At 45.7% G+C, this 690-nt stretch overlaps 1 protein-coding gene across 1 annotated transcript; it reads right to left on the reverse strand.

Moving 5' to 3' along the window:
* Positions 1 to 5: 5 nt before the first annotated feature.
* On the reverse strand, positions 6 to 686 carry LOC115285067 (olfactory receptor 5D18-like; the record flags this gene model as incomplete). The annotated part of the gene is made up of 1 exon (XM_029931466.1): positions 6 to 686. A coding segment is annotated over one exon (681 nt), but the record flags the coding sequence as incomplete, so codon positions are not given.
* Between the last annotated feature and the right edge of the window lie 4 nt (positions 687 to 690).

The following is a 690-nucleotide window of genomic DNA, read 5'->3' on the forward strand; positions in this document are numbered from 1 at the left end:
ACATCCTTATTTCTCAGACTGTAGATCAAGGAATTCACCATAGGGATCACCGCTGTGTAAAACACAGATGCCACTTTGACTGTGTGCCTGGAGTTTTTGGAGTTAGGAACACAGTAGAGGAAGAGAATGGTCCCGTGGAAGATGGTGATGGCAGTCAGGTGGGAGGCACAGGTGGAGAAGGCTTTGCGGCGACCACTGGCTGAATGCATCTTGAGGATGGTGGCAATGATAAATACATAAGATGTGAGAATGATGGCCAGTGTACTGACCTCATTAAAGGTGGCAAAAATGAGAAGAAGCAACTGATTGTTGTAAATATCAGAGCAAGACAGGGAGAGCAATGCAGAGAACTCACAGAAGAAGTGATTGATTGTGTTGAAACCCTGGAAAGACAATTGGATAGCAGAGCATGTAAGTATCAGGGAACATGCTACCCCCCATGCATATGATCCAACCACCAGCATGGCACAGGGCTTCTGGGACATGGCCATGGTGTAAAGCAGAGGGTTGCAGATGGCCACAAAGCGGTCATAGGCCATCACAGCTAATAAAAAGGATTCCGCTACCACAAAGGTACAAAAGAAAAAGAATTGTGCTACACATCCTGAAAATGAAATGGTCCTGTCTTCTACGACTAGGTTTGCCAGAGTCTTGGGAACAATGATGGAGGAATAGCAGAAATCCACAAAT

This window comes from Suricata suricatta, unplaced genomic scaffold (genome assembly GCF_006229205.1).
Source record: "Suricata suricatta isolate VVHF042 unplaced genomic scaffold, meerkat_22Aug2017_6uvM2_HiC HiC_scaffold_37113, whole genome shotgun sequence".
Classification (NCBI taxonomy): Eukaryota; Metazoa; Chordata; class Mammalia; order Carnivora; family Herpestidae; genus Suricata; species Suricata suricatta.